The sequence below is a fragment of the Mya arenaria genome, chromosome 1, assembly GCF_026914265.1.
Source record: "Mya arenaria isolate MELC-2E11 chromosome 1, ASM2691426v1".
Lineage (NCBI taxonomy): Eukaryota > Metazoa > Mollusca > Bivalvia > Myida > Myidae > Mya > Mya arenaria.
In genome coordinates this window covers 5,233,891-5,251,227 of record NC_069122.1, presented here as the reverse complement: position 1 = coordinate 5,251,227, position 17,337 = coordinate 5,233,891, and the positions used below count along the sequence as shown (strand labels likewise).

The 17,337-nt window shown below is 39.1% G+C and overlaps 1 protein-coding gene across 2 annotated transcripts; it reads left to right on the top strand.

Annotated features, from left to right (window-relative positions):
- The first annotated feature begins 1,764 nt into the window (after window positions 1–1,764).
- Window positions 1,765–17,056, top strand: LOC128236080 (acidic mammalian chitinase-like). 2 transcript variants are annotated; one of them, XM_052951025.1, is made up of 10 exons: window positions 1,765–1,859; window positions 4,542–4,694; window positions 4,948–5,040; window positions 7,864–8,062; window positions 9,532–9,655; window positions 10,325–10,443; window positions 11,250–11,382; window positions 12,246–12,416; window positions 13,094–13,216; window positions 14,743–17,056. In XM_052951025.1, exons 2-10 carry the CDS (start codon window positions 4,598–4,600, stop codon window positions 14,911–14,913), a joined length of 1,230 nt encoding a protein of 409 aa, XP_052806985.1. In that variant the 5' UTR covers window positions 1,765–1,859; window positions 4,542–4,597; the 3' UTR covers window positions 14,914–17,056. The 2 variants fall into 2 exon arrangements, with proteins under 2 accessions (XP_052806985.1, XP_052806908.1); XM_052950948.1 differs by lacking the exon at window positions 1,765–1,859 and adding an exon at window positions 3,834–3,951.
- Window positions 17,057–17,337: the final 281 nt, after the last annotated feature.

Below are 17,337 nucleotides of genomic sequence, written 5' to 3'. Positions count from 1 at the left end.
CGTGGTGTGGACATACCAGCTTTACATGGTGGAGGAAGGCACCAAAGGGATATTGTGTCTCTACGATGACATTGTGGTGTGGACATACCAGCTTTACATGGTGGAGGTAGGCACCAAAGGGATATTGTGTTTCTACGATGACATTGTGGTGTGGACATACCAGCTTTACATGGTGGAGGTAGACCCCAGGTGCCTCTCCGGGCAATTTTTAACTGGGTAGAACCACCGACGTTCCGCAAGCTAGCTGGTTAGCTTCCTCAAGATCTTGACCGTGAGCCTCGGTGGCGCAATGATAGCGCGCTTGCTTATTAAAGCGTATAAGTCTCGCCAAAGGGATATTGTGTCGCCGTATCAAACCTTTGCCAATAGAAACAGATGACCTAATGGAATGGGGATACATAAAGGAATCCTTTTGCAACTTGAAACCCCTGCAACTTTCAAGGTACACGGTAGAACAAACTTAGAACATAGATCACGAAACCCTTGCTTTAAAGGTGCATGACTCTTTGGTTAGAACATGGTATAGATCTAAATCATTTTGTTACCTATAAAGGTATCATGCTTCAAGTATTTCAACAGGCGTAAGTTTTATTTTCCAAGATTTTTCCAAGATTCGTTGAGGTAGTACCTTTAAGAGCCTCGTAACTTTGTGACATCGCATTACGTTACGCATACATGTATATAATTATTAATTTACCTTCTGTACAATGTAGTGTAAGCATTCTAGAACGTATAGTAACGGTGATTTTGTCCGAAATTTTAGAAGAAACATCATTTTGTTATTGCATCCTACATGCTGCACTAATTTCGTTATAGCATTGGTTCGCGGGCTCATTACGAAAAAATGCTATTGAAGGTAAAATAGTTCATTTTCTGGAGTGCAAGATTGTAAAAAAGGCAATTCATACGTGGAAAAGCACATTGTTTTATGCCACCCCTGAAAGTGATGTCAAATACCCTTAACCTTCTTTATGTCACCTATATATCACTCATAATATATACCTCCAAAAATAGGCGAAACGGGTGTGGGGTAGCATAGTGGTTTTATTACCTGTGACGCTCCTCGTCGTTAAAAAATTATTCAAATTTCAGTATATTGTTGAAGAGACATCCTTTTTGGATTTAGGGTATTTGTGTCACTTCTCAGGCGTTTTTAAGTAGTAAACGTAAACAATTATATCAATATAAGCCATAAAATATGCGTATCGGTTGTGGGGAAGTCCCATGTTTTATGACCTGTGACGCCCATGACAATAAGATGTTGTTCGAATTTAAGGGCCATAACTCCCGAACAGGTGGAGCAAATCATTTTTTTCTTTCTGCACAACTAGGCATTGGTAGTAGTAATCCCTATAAGTTTGAATCAATTCCGTCCAATAATGAATGAAGAGTTGCGGTCACAAAAAAATATTGCTCGTACGCAGCACGGACGCACGCACGGACGGGTGTCATTGCCATATTCTCCTCCGATGCCTATAATGTTGTAAGTGTACCTTGGATGGGTTAAGGTTTGGGTTAGGGGGTCGTTATTCTATAGGGGGGCACAATTCTTTGTGAGGGTCATTTTTTTACGTGTGGGGGAGTCATAATATTATGACCCCCCGGTCATAATATTTTGACCGGGGAGTCACTATTCTATATAAAATAATGACCGGGGGGTCATTATTCTATGGGGGTCAGTTTACAACGTTACACCGGCATACATCCGAGGTTGTTTTTGAAAAAATGGCCGAGGAGTTCCGAATGTCAAGACGGAGAACAAGGGTTAACAACTAGGACGGTGGAGAGGTGACACAAGAGGTTAAATAATGTACATGGACTTTTGGGGGAAAACCTACAATGAACTTATTTGTAAAAAGGTAAATATTTATTTCAGGAAAATGATATCCATGTTTTCTTAAACATGGTTAGATGACTCTTTAAACTATAATGTTTATGAATTTAATGCTTTTGTATTGAATATAACAATTAAAACAAAAGGTGCTAAGAGAAGTTATAGTGGTAAGATTATTGTTTACATAAATGATAAAACTTCAAGTGATGTTGAACTAGTTAAAACATTTAGTGGTTGTATTAAAAAGGTTTTTTTTTTCAATTTGAATAATGGCATATTTGTTTGCTTGTTGTATAATGTGCCTCATGGTCGCAATAGGGAAGTAAATCACGAAACCAATATATTTGCCTTATTGATTAATGATATTATTTACAAAGAGAATAAGTGTATGGGGATGGTTGTATCTATATTTTGACTGGGGATCGGAATGCTAGGACAGGTGAGAAGGCTGATTATGTTGATAGTGAAGATCACCTTAGTGCAAGAACTCAATATCTGCTTCTATTTCTATATGCAGTTATTGAGTTATTGCACTAAGGTGACGATATTAATGTTGTGAATTTAGTGCCATTATTATGTTATGGATGATGTTACATGACGCACAAATGGTAACGTATACTCAGTAGAAAGGGCAAAAGAGCACACACCAGATAAGTTATTTTCATTTGCATAAATGATATCGCCTTTGTTGCTTATAAATGCAACGCTACCACGCCATATCAATAATCTGGACTGTCTTTCTCTAAAAATCATTATATTCAAACGTTCGTGACGAGGCCGCTGTGTTTATACTGATGCCTCTGTCTCAGTGCATGCCACGGGAAGCCAGTGCCCTACACCTGAAGTAGGGAGATACCGGACTGCTCATTGAATGGTCAGGTTGATGACAGGGTAACATACTGTCGCTCCTGGCTGTTGCTAATGCCTGCAGAATAAACAATGCAATTATAACCTTGATCAAACCCCAACGCTGTAAGTTTGTTTTGGTCAGAAAAAAGGGGTATGACTCAACATTTTCAAAAGTATTGTGTGGGATTTTGCTTGATACTTACGTATTGTTCATGGCAACCTGAATAGCAAGTTTCATTTGAATGCCTGAAACTGTCTTAGTGTAATCTCAATATAAAGTTCTGTACATCGCTGATTACAAAGCAACCAAGGCTGTAACGTTGATTTCGTTTTACTTTCTTTAAAAACATAAAATCTTAACATGGGAGATACGCTGAGTTAGAGCAATTCGTGTACAAGTCAAGTTCAAAAGTACACACTAAAACGTTAGAAGTGTGTACGTTGACATTTCTAAAACACCACTTGTTTTGACGTTTTCTTTTACAATTTTGCAAATAAAAATATAAAAAGGCAACTACAAAACACCTGCAGCGAATACTTCCGGTAATTTGGATCGTTTTGATAACAAATTGGGCCAATTGTGAACGTCGGCCTGTTGTGCTTCAAAAATATTTATTGAACATTTAATGAATGTAATGCACCAGTCAATTGTAACCACGCCTCCCCCCCAGGTCCGGGGGTATACCGGGAAAATGGGCCGTGTTTTTACCTTTCAGGTGACCCCATAGTGCCGGGTGAATGCGGTGGTTTTGTGGTCGCAAAAAATAGCGAGGAATGGGCCTAACCTAATGTCCCTTGGGAGCGGGGGCATTTTGCGGGGATTTTACCATCTGTTCGTACCCGCAGGGCGGGGATTTTACCCTGGGTTCGCTGGACCGAAAGTCAAAGTCCCCGCTATTCCCTGGACCTGGGGGGGGGGGGGGGGCGTGGTTACAATTGACTGGTGCATAAAACGTTCCGAAAGAGAATAAGCACATTTTCGGAAAGCCTATGAATTGGTGCGGATTTGGAAGGCTAGGATTTAGGAGCGAGTTGATAACGTAGAAATATGCAAATGACTTACCCAGTGTGTGCTCTTTTGCCCTACTTTCTATGTGTACGCTACCATGTATGTGTCACATGACAAAACTGTTTCCCCACACTGTAAACGTCTATGTATAAACTAAGTGGGTCACATGGGCTGAATTAGTTCATACTTCATGCCTCAATGTATAAACAAGGAAATATAATTGAAGATTGATCAACCATATTGGAATTATTTAAAGGAAGTAAGTTAAATTACATAAAACACACATATCATTATTACTTATAAACTTGTAAACATACTACTACTTGGTACTGTATCTGTTATAAGTGTTAGCGCTGTTAAACGCGTTAATTAATACATGTATTATACATGCATTTGAACAGAGAGTTGCGACTTGTGTCAAAGTACAATTCATTTAAGATTAGAACATTTCAGTGGTTTCAGTCAGTACTGGTTTTAAACATACACTTATATGTATCTCTATACTCAATTCAATATTAATGGTATACTCTTAGTATTTAATATTGGGTTTTGACGGTAAAATGTAGTCACATGGCTCAACTTTGCCATTTTTGCAAGGCACACGGAAGAATCAAATGGTCAAAGGAGATTTTATGCGATTTTCGGTATTAACAGACTTGTGGTTACGAATTCAACCGATGGCTTGATTTTAATTCAGGTCACAAGTTAGAACACACTAAATATGCGCTTTGTAATTTATACATATTTAACAGTAGATTAAATGTTAACATTAGGATACAGCTTTAAGTACTTGAAATTATAGCTTCTCCTATAGAAACCTATCACATTGTGCTTAATTCTATTTTACAGGCAGGAAATTTAAATCTTAACACGTGTCGAATGTACACGTTCAGCATGACGTCATAATGGACGTGACGTGGGTGATTCTGCTTGGAATCGCGGGACTGGGTCACATCTACCTCGCGATTAACTTTTTCTTTGCGTCGAAGGGTTTTCAACATGGTATGTAATAACTACACAAACACGAGGTCTCTTTTTGACGTTTTATTTGACACTCATAAACATAATGGCCACTTTCATATGTATTATGTTGATTGATCGAACACGTAAATGTAATGATCTCGTGTGCAATTGCTTATATGAACCAAAATTGTATCCGAAAATCATTAAAAGGGGTAAATAATTGGTACTACAAAAAGAAAGTTTTTTGTATTTTGTATGATCAACGTTTAAGTTGAAATGCACCTGTTTACAGATGACGGCTCGAAGCTACTCCTGTGTTACTTCTCCCTTGACGAAACTTGGCCTGACAATGGGACGCTGCACCCCGCCATGAACGCCACACTGTGTAAGTATTAAACCAATCCCAATCAAATCTAAAGTTCCCATTTTGTGTCAAATATCAAACTCCCCGAATATCAAACTCCCCGGACACTTTGGCAAAATACATGTTTATGCAAATCTGCGGCCAGTTATATATATAAGCCTGTGTAATTGTATAAAGCTGTGTATTTGTGTAAGCCTGTTAAAAGTATAAGGCTATATATAACTGTTAAAGCCTATGTAATTGTATGTGCCTGAGTGTTTAATTATTTGAGCCTGTGTAATTGAATAAGGCTGTGTAATTGTATAAGGCTGTGTATTAAATAGTATAGTTCTATGTAATTGTTGAAGCCTGTGTACGTGTATAAGGCTGTGTATGTGCATAAGCCTGTGCAAGTGTATACGCCTGTGTATGTGTATAAGCCTTTGTAAGTGTATAAGCCTGTGTATGTGTATAAGCCTGTGTATGTGTATAAGCCTGTGCAAGTGTATAAGCCTGTATAAGTGTATAAGCCTGTGTATGTGTATAAGGCTGTGTATGTGTATAAGCCTGTGCAAGTGTATACGCCTGTGTATGTGTATAAGGCTGTGTATGTGTATAATCCTTTGTAAGTGTATAACCTGTGTATGTGTATAAGCCTGTGTATGTGTATAAGCATGTGCAAGTGTATACGTCGGTGTATGTGTATAAGGTTGTGTATGTGTATAAGCCTGTGTAAGTGTATAAGCCTGTGTATGTGTATTAGCCTGTGTATGTGTATAAGCCTGTGCAAGTGTATAAGCCTGTGTATGTGTATAAGCCTGTGTATGTGTATAAGCCTGTGCAAGTTATAAGCCTGTGTATGTGTATAAGGCTGTGTATGTGTATAAGCCTTTGTAAGTGTATAAGCCTGTGTAAGTGTATAAGCCTGTGTAAGTGTATAAGCCTGTGCAAGTGTAGAAGCCTTTGTAAGTGTATAAGCCTGTGTATGTGTATAAGGATGTGTATGTGTATAAGCCTGTGTATGTGTATAAGGCTGTGTATGTGTATAAGCCTGTGTAAGTGTATACGCCTGTGTAAGTGTATATACCTGTGTATGTGTATAAGCCTGTGCAAGTGTATAAGCCTGTGTATGTGTATAAGCCTGTGTATGTGTATAAGGCTGTGTATGTGTATAAGCCTTTGTAAGTGTATAAGCCTGTGTAAGTGTATAAGCCTGTGTAAGTGTATAAGCCTGTGCAAGTGTATAAGGCTGTGTATGTGTATAAGCCTGTGCAAGTGTATAAGCCTGTGTAAGTGTATAAGCCTGTGTAAGTGTATTAGCCTGTGTATGTGTATTAGCCTATGTATGTGTATAAGCCTGTGCAAGTGTATAAGCCTGTGTATGTGTATACGCCTTTGTAAGTGTATAAGCCTGTGTAAGTGTATAAGCCTGTGTAAGTATATAAGCCTGTGCAAGTGTAGAAGCCTTTGTAAGTGTATAAGCCTGTGTATGTGTATAAGGCTGTGTATGTGTATAAGCCTGTGTATGTGTATAAGGCTGTGTATGTGTATAAGCCTGTGTAAGTGTATAAGCCTGTGTAAGTGTATATACCTGTGTATGTGTATAAGCCTGTGCAAGTGTATAAGCCTGTGTATGTGTATAAGGCTGTGTATGTGTATAAGTCTGTTTATGTGTATAAGCCTGTGTATGTATATAAGGCTGTGTATGTGTATAAGCCTGTGTATGTGTATAAGCCTGTGTATGTGTATAAGCCTGAGTATGTGTATAAGCCTGTGTAAGTGTATAAGCCTGTGTATATGTATAAGCCTGTGTATGTGTATAAGCCTGAGTATGTGTATAAGCCTGTGTAAGTGTATAAGCCTGTGTATATGTATAAGCCTGTGTATGTGTATATGGTTGTGTATGTGTATAAGGCTGTGTATGTGTATAAGGCTATGTATGTGTATAAGGCTGTGTATGTGTATAAGCCGCTGTAAGTGTATAAGCCTGTGTAAGTGTATAAGCCTGTGTATATGTTTAAGCCTTTGTAAGTGTATAAGCCTTTGTCTATGTATAAGCCTATGTATGTGTATAAGGCTGTGTATGTGTATAAGCCTTTGTATATGTATACGTCTGTGTATGTGTATAAGGCTGGGTATGTGTATAAGCCTTTGTATATGTATACGCCTGTGTATGTGTATAAGGCTGGGTATGTGTATAAGGCTGTGTATGTGTATAAGGTTGTGTATATGTATAAGCCTGTGTAAGCTAAGTATGTGTATAAGCCTGTGTAAGTGTATAAGCCTGTGTATGTGTATAAGGCTGTGTAAGTGTATAAGCCTGTGTATATGTATAAGCCTGTGTATGTGTATATGGCTGTGCATGTGTATAAGGCTGTGTATGTGTATAAGCCTGTGTATATGTATAAGCCTGTGTATGTGTATATGGCTGTGCATGTGTATAAGGCTGTGTATGTGTATAAGGGTGTTTATGTGTATAAGGCTGTGTATATGTATAAGCCTGTGTAAGTGTATAAGCCTGTGCAAGTGTATAAGCCTGTGCATGTGTATAAGGCCGTGTATGTGTATAAGCCTGTGTATATGTTTAAGCCTTTGTATGTGTTTAAGTCTTTGTATATGTATAAGCCTGTGTATGTGTATAAGGCTGTGTATGTGTATACGCCTATGTATATGTATAAGCCTGTGTATGTGTATAAGACTGTGTATGTGTATAAGCCTTTGTAAGTGTATAGGCCTTTGTATCTGTATAAGCCTGTGTATGTGTATAAGGCTGTGTATGTGTATAAGGCTGTGTAATTGTTGAAGCCTATGTAATTGTTTAAGGCTATGTAATTGTAAAAACCTGTGAATCGTTTATTCCACCAGGCACCCACTTGATCCTGATCAACACGGTGATCAAAGACGGTCAGATTGCTCCTGCTAGTCCTGATGACGTCACTCGCTACTTCTCCAAGGTGCCGTTACTACGACAACAGAACCCCGCACTCAAGATTATCATCTGTAACGGGGGCGGGGGCAACCACGGCTTCACTCCTATCCTGGCATCGGCCGCAAACAGATCTAAGTAGAGCATTTATGTTTTTTATCGGCACAACAATTATTAGTAATGTATGGATTTTAAACCACTACTTAAACTAGAATGTGTCGCTTGCGATGCATGGCAGACAAAGCATGAAATTCACGTAGAAAATGCTTTTTCTGGCGTCGACGCACTGGCACCGGATTCTCAAACTCAAATAATTTTTTTAAAAAATCAAAAAAAAATCTTATAATTCCTCACTAAAAATTATAATACCGAATATTTGAAAAAAAATATTGAAAAATATTTTTTTAAATATGCACATTGTACTGTATATTATTAGTATAAACGTCAACACACTTTTGTTTCCGATCAACAACGTTTGAACTATTTCGTGTTCAGTATTCAAACATCGTATGCCCATCGGTTTTGGTCACAAGATGCCCCCCTCCCAATTTTATAATGGAATCAATTGGTCAAAGGCCATGATGGCTTTTGTTATTATAAAGGGCGTTCCCGAGAAGTGACTCGTCCGATTCGCAGAATTCTAGTTATTATTAGGTATTCTACAGTGAATGTGTATAATCGTACCTGCTTAACGCACACCACCAGTATCGACGATGCTAGCGTTCAATCGAAGTGTACGTATTCTGGTTGTGCTAGCGTTAAATCGAAGTAAGCGTATTCTGGGGGTGCTTGCGTTCAATCGAAGTGGTCGTATTCTGGTTGTGCTAGCGTTCGATCGAAGTGTCCGTATTCTGGTTGTGCTAGCGTTCAATCGAAGTGTTCGTATTCTGGTTGTGCTAGCGTTCGATCGAAGTGTCCGTATTCTGGTTGTGCAAGCGTTCAATCGAAGTAAGCGTATTCTGGGGGGCTAGCGTTCAATCGAAGTGTTCGTATTCTGGTTGTGCTAGCGTTCGATCGAAGTGTCCGTATTCAGGTTGTGCTAGCGTTCAATCGAAGTGTTCGTATTCTGGTTGTGCTAGCGTTCAATCGAAGTGTGCGTATTCTGGTTGTGCTAGCGTTCAATCGAAGTGTGCGTATTCTGGTTGTGCTAGCGTTCAATCGAAGTGTACGTATTCTGGTTGTGCTAGCGTTCCATCGAAGTGTGCGTATTCTGGGGGTGCTTGCGTTCAATCGAAGTGTGCGTATTCTGGGGGTGCTAGCGTTTAATCGAAGTGTTCGTATTCTGGTTGTGCTAGCGTTCAATCGAAGTGTGCGTATTCTGGTTGTGCAAGCCTTTGATGGAGTGTGCGTATTCTGGTTGTACAAGCCTTTGATGGAGTGTGCGTATTCTGGTTGTGCAAGCCTTTGATGGAATGTGCGTGTACTAATGCTAGTGTGCGCATTCTGGTGGAATCGGGAGAATCGACACCTAACCCAAAGTTCCATTTGAAAGAAAGTGACGTGCACGCCTTTTTAAATGCTATTGTCTTTAAGCTAAATTTGACAAGGGCTTAAACCCGTATGATGTCACTTGCCCATTTTCAACCAAATTGTCCCTTTTCTGACAGGTTTGTGTCGAGTGCTGCTCCGTTCCTGAAGAAGTACGATTTCGACGGCCTCGATATCGACTTTGAGTTCCCCGGCTGGCAACTTCCGGTACAGCAGCGCAAAAACTTCACCGTCCTGCTCCAGGTATGCTTGGTAGATATTCGGGTGGTTGTTCCATCGTATTTTATAGTGTTTCCTGTCTGCCAACACTGTGGCTTAAAGAGCGGAACTGTGACAGTCTGGTGAGGAATTAGATATTGAGCCGACGACTATCAATCTGGAACTAAAATGATGGTTGTGTATCAACGATGCATGTTATTGAAACTCAAAGCAACAGAGAAGAGGAAAAAGAGTTGCAAGTCAACTAGGCAATGTTTGGTGTACACGTAACAATGGTTAAGATTGCAAATTGTAACGCTTGATTCTTTAAGAAGGTACATTGGTTGAGACTGCAAATTGTGACGCTTGATTCTTTAGGAAGGTACATTGGTTGAGACTGCAAATTGTGACGCTTGCTTCTTTAGGAAGGCTAGTATCTGGCTTGATGTTGATTATGGATAGGAAAGGTGTTGCCCAATCTAAACAGAAGTTAATTGTCAAGCAGTCTGTTTGAAATGGATGTGAGTTGGCCCATTTTGGATTCAAATATAATACCCATGATACGCATTTTGTCAGTCGCAAAACAACAACAACAACACTTTTTATGGTTGTAGACGTAACTGGCGGTCGTTAAGTGGATTTCAAAGCAATAGGGATTTTTTTAAAGAAGAAATTGCCAGCGAATTATCTCTCAAATCTTAATTATTTTTCCAGGAGTTGCGGACGGCGCTTGACCATGCGGGGCAGGCGGAGGGTAGGAAGTATACGCTGTCGGCGGCGGTGGCGGCGGGAAGGGCAGTCATGGAAATATACGATGTGCCTGCCCTAGCCAAGTGAGATTTTCCATATGTATGCCTATCCATTATTACTTAAATTTGCCAAAAGCTTTTGATAACACAAATTGCAAATCTGGTACATTGTACCAAGCTTTCGTCGCATTGCGGCATGTCTAGTATATTCTGTAATATCAATGCCCCAGTCAATTGTAACCACGCCCCCCCCTCCTAGGTCCGGGGGTATACCGGGGTTAGCCAGTGGAATTGGCCGTGTTGTTACCTTCCAGGTGGCCCAGTAGTGCCGGTGAATGAGGTGGTTTTGTCTTCGCGCCAAAAAATAGTGGGTAATGGCCTTTACCTAGGGTCCCTGGGATGCGGGGGCATTTGGCGGGGATTTTATCCGCAGTTCGTCGCCGCAGGTGGGGAACTGGGGGGGGGGGCGTGCTTACAATTGGCTGGTGCACAAGATGGCTGTAAGAAGTTACCTGCTAAGCTAATTTATAGTTTCTCGAAATGGTTACACACACCCTATGTTATGTTTAAATGTGCAAACCAGTACATATATTCCTAGTGCTAATGGAACCGATGACCACAAAATCAGCACATTTGTAATCCATTGTTTTATAGTTCATTATTTTAAACATGCAAGGTCTAAGTAGTTTTTGCACTATTTTGGTGATTGGCGTACGCGCCTTGGTCATTTACGTTCTATTTAATTATCTACGTCAGTTATAGTTCATGTATTACAAATTAAATGTACTCATTCCTACGGTCGCTCTCACTCCCTTGGTTGAAATATATTCGTTAGATTTGTAATTTGAATATTTATCTTCACTTAAAAGCGTTTATTTCCCATATTATAGGAGCCTTGACTTCATCAACTTGATGTGTTACGACTACTACGGATATGCCGTATACGATCCCGTCACAGGATATAACAGTCCCCTCTATCCGCAGGATTGGCAGAAGAAAATTGTAATAAGGGGCGGAAATATTGTAAGTATCCTTATTTTGATATCCATGTATCTGAGCCGAATACTACAAATCATTCCGTTACAGAGGTTTTAGTAAATGGCATCAAGCAGGCAAATCACAGCCAAGTATTGCGTGCACTTTTTTCAGTTATTGGTGTACATGATTTTTCCGTTCCATATATTGGGCTGTTTCGTCACACTTCATGATTTACTTTTCTGACTATCAACGATAAACTATAAGTCGCTGTTCGTTCGCTTCATTTGTACTGCATGAACTAAAACATACACCCAAACTCCGCTTTATCACGTAGTGTTATGAATTTAGAGATACGCAATCTCATTTATACTATAGTGTAGTTCGCTTCATTTCAATACCCTGTGTAACGTCGTGGTATTACGACCTCAAGCGAATGTTAGGGATCTGATTTGATTGAGATTAGGGAAAACGTAGATGAGTTCACTTTTAAGTTAACCCATGAGTTTCAAGTCCAGAGCCCTAGTCTCGCCAGTACTAATTGTCTTTCCGGAAGGTTGAGCGTCAATAGTAGTTTTTTTAAGTAATAGCTTAGCTGTCTATCATAGAATGTAACGGTATATAACAAAATTAATGATTCACCGTAGTACAATGGTCTTTCAGTCAGATACTAGACTGTCAACCAAGGGGTCGTATGTTTGGTCCCTCGCCTCGAAACAATTTTAAATCAAGGGACTATTATTGCCTTAGTGCTAGAAACGCGCGTTTAAGAACTGTGGGTTGTTTTGCCAGGATACCATAATGCGTGTACACCATGTCCGACAACATTTCAGGACTCATATTATCACTGGGGTCGACAGCCATATATAGTGGTGAGGTAAACTAAACATACAACCGCCTTGGCATTTCAGGGTTGGTCTAGCTACGAATGGCACAAGCGCGGGATGCCTAAGGAGAAGATTATGGTTGGGATCCCAACGTACGCGCGCACGTGGACGCTCATGGACCCAGAGCGTTTCCATGGACACGACGCTCCCGCTACGGGACCGGGCAAGGAATGTGTGGAGTGCACCTTCCCGTGGGTCAGTGTCCGATTTGTGAACTCCGTTCTTGGTTAAACCATTATATATCTTATAACGATTGTGAAGAAAGTTATGATAACTTATACTATGTCACACTCGTTAGCACGATGTTGCGAGAGAATGTGGTCTTGTGATGTAGGAGAAATCGGAGTGCCCGAAAAAAACACACATGCCCGGCTAGGTAACCACCTACCAAATTCACATGCGCCCAGGTCGGGAATCGATCACGGGTCGCCTTGGGAGTGCGAATGCGCTAACCACTTTGCTAACCGGACAATTCCGAGTGTGTTGGTTGACAATATATGTATTAGAACCCGAATGTCTTATGAACTAATATAAAATGTGGATTTTAACAGTATTCGTTGGTAAATTATTATCTTTTGTTCTGACAGGTATACAAGTGTTATGTGATAACGGTATGCGCTTGGTTGTATGATGCTACAGGATGATAAAGGTCGTATTATACTTTTGGTTAGAGGTATCAAAGAGACGCCACGAGGTCTCGGTTGGTGAAGATCAGATACATGCCAACGGCATCAGTAACCAACACCGCTAATCACTACCTCATAACTATTTATCATAGATATCTCTAACTTAGGAATGCAACTTCCTAAACAGTCCGCTACCCCTTCAATTAAACTTGATTCAATATACTTGATTTGTTTTATTGTTTTCAGGTTTGTAAGTTTTTGAACACAACAGGTACGGTGTCTGTACGTGACGTTGAAGCCGGCGTACCGTACGCCTACCGCGGGGACCAGTGGATCAGCTACGATGACGTCATGAGTCAGACACTCAAGGTGCACGAGGGTTATATTTACATTGAGTACTAATTATACAGCTACAATCGGTGTTTTCGATATGATTTTGTAATAATTTGGCAATTTAAAAACAAAATCAGAGCTATTGTTTTCATGATATATGATTAATAAAACGCAACAATAATGAAAGTTTTAAACACATATTCATGTCCGTATAATGATCTTTGACCTATACTTTGAAGGTCCTGAACATTGACCTATATTATTGAAGGTCATGATCTTTGACCTATAGTTATGAACTTAATGATCTTTGAGTTAGTTTTTAAGGTCATGATCTTTAACTTATAGTTTTGACGTTTATGATCTTGGCCTATAGTTTAAAGGTCACGATCATTGACCTATAGTTATGAACTTAATGATCTTTGACTTAGTTTTAAGTTCATGATTTTTGACCTATAGTTATGAACTTAATGATCTTTGACTTAGTTTTAAGTTCATGATTTTTGACCTATAGTTTAAAGGTCACGATCTTTGACCTATATTATTGAAGGTCATGATCTTTGACCTATAGTTATGAACTTAATGATCTTTGACTTAGTTTTAAGGTCATGATCTTTGACCTATAGTTATGAACTTAATTATCTTTGACTTAGTTTTTAAGGTCACGATCTTTAACCTATAGTTTTAAAGTTTATGATCTTTGACCTATAGTTTTGAACGTCACAATCATTGACTTATAGTTTCGAATGTCATTATCTTTGACCAATAGTGTTGAAAGTCATGATCTTTTGTTCTGTTGATGTCCAAATTAGGCAAAATTTAAAGCGTACCTGGTTTAAACGTTGCTCAATGACTATCTCATACTTAGTCCAGGTTGTTGTTGTTTCCTTTTAGTTTTTAAAGGTCTGCTCGCGCCCATCAGACCCAATTTTGATAGCACATGAGTCTCAAAGGAAAAACACATAGCTAAACTTATTAACATTTTTTTTATCAGGCATAATCATGGTATATAACAGTCCTTTGAAGAGACAGTCTGCCGAGAAATTTCGAAAATGTGATAGCATGAAATTGTATTCATAACACTTTCGTTCCTGTACTTTTATTTATTTGAATTTACTGTCAACCCCTGCCAAAATCCAGATACCTCAGGGGGCAAATCAAATGTTGCGTTTATATGATGTGAAATATACACGTGGGTGGGTGGGGGTGGGGAAAAAATTATCCCACCTCGGGGCAAATATGTCCCGTTTGGTACATCTCATCATAACAACTCGACATTATAGATACATTTTTCAATTTCAGTATAAGTCCCGCTCCAAAGTGTGGGGATATCAATAAGCTCGCCATTCAGTATTTTGGTGTTTTTTCTCTGACCATTGTAGTCAAAGGTTGATTTTTACATGTCAAAGTTATCATTCTGTGCAGGATAAGAAGGTTAGAATTATTTTATGACATAAATATTATTATCCTCAGTGGGCTGAGAAAAGATAGAAGAAAACGTTCGGTGCTGTTATGAGTTTGCTTTGTTTATGCTTGAGCAATGATGTCCTCTCTAAATATTTCAGACTCAGTGGATTCTGCAAAACGGTTTTGGCGGGATTATGGTGTACGCTTTGAACTCTGACGATTACTATGGCAACGCCTGTGGTTTGGGGCGGTTCCCTCTCCTGTCTGCAATCAAAGGCGCTATGAACAAAACCTGGAGTGAAACATACATGTATGCATTCAAGCGATAATGTTATTTTGCAAAATTAGACAAGTGAATAGTTATAGGCGTTGCTTGTTAGAAAAAAAGGTTTTGTTTGATTAAATTAATCATTATTCGTTAATAACTTATGTGCATGCTCATTTTATTTTATTCCAATTTTGGACTTGAGCCTATGCATCTTATATGAGTGCATGCCTAATATGATCGATCGGTGTTCTGCTACGCCCCTACTGGCAAGAGTAGTGAGTTTGAGGATTCGGAGCATTCCATGTGTTAACAATTATAAGCAATTCTTTAAGTTTGTAATTCTCTCTATATATGTTTCAGGGACCTATAGTGTGTATGAATAAGATTGTTTGTGTTCTCGTTAAACCTAGCGAGAGCAATTGGAACAAAATTAATAACCAGTGGTTTTTGTCTTTTTTTTATTTAAGGGGGCTGGGGACTGAAGGGAGGGGTGGCGGTCTGCAGTATATCTATGCCTTGAAATGTTGACAAAACACTGTTTGTTCCTTAGTGTTTAAAAAGGTCTGCTCTCGCCCACTGGCTGCAAATACTACTTGATCCCGCCGTGTACCACACGACCTAATTAAGTGTAATTAAATGTCATTGGTGACCGCAATTTTCGGTAAAATGTAGAAGGAATTGGATTACGCAAACATAATGTGTTTGTTAACACGATGGCCACTCTCCAACCTATTCAGTATGAACACAATGCATTGATAGATGTATATACATATGTGCAGTAAACCCAAACTTATACTTTATATAATGGTTTCTACTTCATACAACCTTAACTAACTCAAGATGAAAGTTTCATTAGCTCAATTGTTGTATCCACGTTTAAAGACGAACGATAATTTGATCATTTCTACTTATTATATTCTATTAATAATTTCATATTTTGTTTTACCCGTGCATGCACCATGTTTGTGTTTGTCTTTTCATTTTAATGCAATTTTACGTACACTCAACCAAGTATAATAATAGAACACTTTCCTTTGATGCAAATTTGATGTAAGCATTATAATAGAAGAACAAATTGCGTTGAACAACGATAATTTGATACCCACATTAAAAAAGGGAAATACCCGCTTAAACTTACATCACAACTTAATAGAGACACAATTAGCCATATCAAAAACAATCGAAATACTTCAATAATATATCATTGTATTTAAATGCCTCTTCTTGATTACATTAGCTTGTATAGGGTACATCCGATTACATTTAGACACCGTCACAGGGCAAGATCGTGACCTTCAGAAGCTGACATGTCTTTGTATTGAAGAGCCCTGCTTAGGTTGTCACTGAGCTTTAACAGTACATACCCAAGGGTCACACCATAGAAAAAGTCAAATGAGGCCATCTGACTCTTCACACCAACAATGCGCGCTCTGGTCTCAGTGTCTTTTGTGGTCTCATAGGTATTATCCCACAATTTCTGGAGAACGGAATAGTTGTCTAGGATCCTTTTCAAACACTCCGCCCTAACAGTCCATCTAGTCGGACACAGCACTCTAAATCCAGGTGTGTCGGGACTCATTTCCTTTCTCAGTTCTTCAACTACAGTTTTTGAAACATCAACAACGATATAAATAATTATTGTCTATTGCCTCTTCTTCCACTTACCCGTCTTTAATAATCCGCCGACTGTTTTCACGCCATTCACATGCCAATTAGCTAGATGGTCATAGGTTTAATTATGACATGGTGACCTGTTTATTCAATATCGTGTCAGACTGGTATTGATCTATACGCGCGTAGCTTTATTTAAAATACGATTATTAAGAAAATCGGTATTAAATATTCGCGGTCCCATTGCCGTTACTAGCCTTAATATTGGGGCCGCGGTCCCGGCCCCTGCGTCCCCAGCTCCTACGCGCCTGCATCGATCGCATAAAAATTATACAAACGTGTGTGTATGTATGTGTATGTATATGAGTGCGAGTATGTATACATACGCGCTTGTGTGTGCGTGTGTTTTAATTGTTTCTATGCCTGCGCTTGGGTGTACGAAAGTATGATTATGTGTGTGTGCGTGAGTATTATTGTTGTTTTTTTATATTCATGTTTTTTTTTCCAAAATGCATAAAATTGTTGAATGGATTGAGACTTTAAAACTCTGTTCTGATATATAATATATGTGAAAAATAAATGAGAAAAAAATGTTTTTGTTTAATTGTAATACATGCCATAGTGTATGTGATTACGACAACCATTTACATTGTAAACGTGTAAATAAGTTATATGTTCAACTTTGTCACCGGGTATTCGACAAGATGCACTTTAGAGTGGCCGCATGTGGAACGAGAGGGCGCGAGTTCGATTCCCACAAGATGCACATTATATAGCAATTTGTGCAGTCTATTACATTTGGCTTCTAACGTAGGTAACGCAAGGTGCACTAATTAAGCCTTAAGGTAATTTCGAGTTAACCTTAGTCTCAAAA